Consider the following 2,500-nt stretch of genomic DNA (forward strand, 5'->3'; position numbering starts at 1 on the left):
TAACAGAGGAGCTCAAGGAGGCATTCTGACTTTTTCAAAATCCATTCATACTTCATACAGTCATGATATTATTTCTAAAATATCCATATGTGTTACACTCTTAACTATAATTTATGTGACCTTGGAAGAAAGACGCTAATGTTTATGTTTCTCAATTTTCAAGTTTCAAACTCGTGGAATAGCTATGGTACTGTGACACCCAAGACCTTGTAGTGAGAGGGATTAGATGATGATAGCAGAATGATGGATATATATATATATATATTTAGACTGTCTTTAACATTTTATGTTATTTATATATATTTGATTTATTTTGTTGACCTCATATCTAGCGTAAACTTAGGAATTTAGCATGTGGTATAGTTTTACATGTTTATTCTCATATATGATTATAGGTTTAGGTATTTCACTACCTTGTGTTTTGCTGATATTTTATGGTGTAAGACAAAAATGATTTTGAACATTTAATTCATGGTGTGTTTACACAGATTGGGCTGAGGTGTTCGACAAGCGAGGCAGCGGGGGTGAAAATGGAGGGGACGAACCTGTGAATCCCTGGCAGTCAGCGCCCATGTCTGACACCTCGGAAAACAGTGGCTGGGCAGACTTTGGTGGAAGTGGCTTTAGTGGTAGTGGTCCTGCTGACTGTTTTGCACAACCTATCCACAAGGCTGAGACATTTACCGCAGATTTCAGCTCTAACTTTGGAAGTACCGTGACTCAGGAAAACAGCTCAACTCCCGCTGTTTTTGGTGAAACTGCTGCTTCCAACCAAGAGGCCTTCAAAGCTGACTTCTCAAATATAAACTTTGATGCAGGATTTGAAGCTAACTGTGATGATAAGAGTGCAGTCACTTCTACAGGGGACCCTCAGAATAGGTTTGTATTGAAACCACTTTCCTCTTTCGTGTTTTATGGAGAATATTTGCTTGCGCTTTTGACGGAGAAATAACTGCATGTGATCTGCATATTCTATTGTAGCTTTTATATCTTAGTCTCACTTGTGACATATTTAAGAGTATGTTTACTATTGCAGTAATTTCATGTTGTTAGTTTAGATCTGTGGTAAGATTTTTGCATCATTATAAACACATTTCTTGGAAATTTGTAGTGAATGAAACTTGTTGTAATTGATTTTACATTGATTGGATTTTACGCGTATGTATACTCACTCGTTCATTCACTGATTCACACAAAGCAGGCACTTACATACACACACACACAATTAATTCACTCATTTCTCACTCATTCTGTCATTCATTCGCTCATCCATACACAAACACAGAAATTAATAAAGAAAAAAATTATGAGACCCCCCACCCCATTAAAAGCAAAATTGTGCATTGTGTCTTTGTTCCAAGAGAAGATTTGCATGTCACCCTTTTCTAACAACCTATTAATATATATAATTCAAAGTCTGTGTTTCCATGTGGTAGATTAGCTTACAATAAAGATTAACACATTGCATGCCTTTGGTGTCCAGTGATTTGGAAGAAACAGAGACAGGAATTACTGATAAAGAAGAGGCAGAAGATAAGGACGATGAGGAACTCATGGAGAATTTCAAGTAAGTCAAGTTGTTTGGAGATAATCAAAATGTATGTCGTCCCTTTGAATGGTTAGTCAGGTTGTGTGTGTAGGGGATAGTTGTGTGATGTGGGACATGTTTTCTTTTTCAAATTATACATATACATATATATATATATATATATATATATATATATATATATATATGCGCAAGCGCGCGCACACACAACCACACAACCACACATCACACAACAAACACACACACACACACACAAACACCACACACCCCACAAAACACAACATTAAAATTTTTTTTAAATATAATATATATTAATATTTTCTTATTTATATACTTTATACAATACATATTAAAATTAAAATTATATATTATACAAAATAAATATTATAAAATATATATTAATTTTTTATATATAAAAATATTTATATATTAATTTATACAATATATATTTTTATATTTTTAATTAATTTTATATAAAAAATTTTATATATTTTTATATATTATAATATATATACCCACCACTATTAAATTAAATTTTATATTTTAAAATTTTATTTATAGATTTATGTGTATATATAAATATTATTTATATTTATATATTTTTTTTTACACATATTTTTTTTTATTGGGGTTTTATAATATGTTTATATATATTATTTTTAATATATATGTATTATTTTTTGTAATATTTTAAAATATTTAAAAATTTGTGATATATTTTATATAAAATTATATTATTTTTTTAATTATATAAAATTATTTTATATTATTATTATTATATATATTATTATAATATATATTAAAATTATATATATTTTATATATTTTAAGTAAAAGATATATATTTTATATAAAATAAATTATATTTTTTCATTATTTAAATAAAATTACCATATTTTTATATGAAAAAATTTTATGAATAATATTATATAAAAATTTTTATAATATAAATATA

The 2,500-nt window shown here is 28.0% G+C and overlaps 1 protein-coding gene across 7 annotated transcripts in view; it reads left to right on the plus strand.

The window, feature by feature from the left end:
- Window positions 1–2,500, plus strand: part of LOC125037599 (serine/threonine-protein phosphatase 6 regulatory subunit 3-like) — a 52,017-nt gene that overhangs the window by 37,108 nt on the left and 12,409 nt on the right. For 6 of the 7 annotated variants that reach the window (XM_047630790.1, XM_047630794.1, XM_047630792.1 and 3 more), the window contains one exon: window positions 489–879. In XM_047630790.1, coding sequence (XP_047486746.1) covers window positions 489–879 — 391 coding nt within the window. Of the gene's footprint in view, window positions 1–488; window positions 880–1,483; window positions 1,587–2,500 lie in introns of those variants that run through there. The other variant, XM_047630795.1, reaches the window with a different exon arrangement.

This window comes from Penaeus chinensis, chromosome 23 (assembly GCF_019202785.1).
Source record: "Penaeus chinensis breed Huanghai No. 1 chromosome 23, ASM1920278v2, whole genome shotgun sequence".
Classification (NCBI taxonomy): domain Eukaryota; kingdom Metazoa; phylum Arthropoda; class Malacostraca; order Decapoda; family Penaeidae; genus Penaeus; species Penaeus chinensis.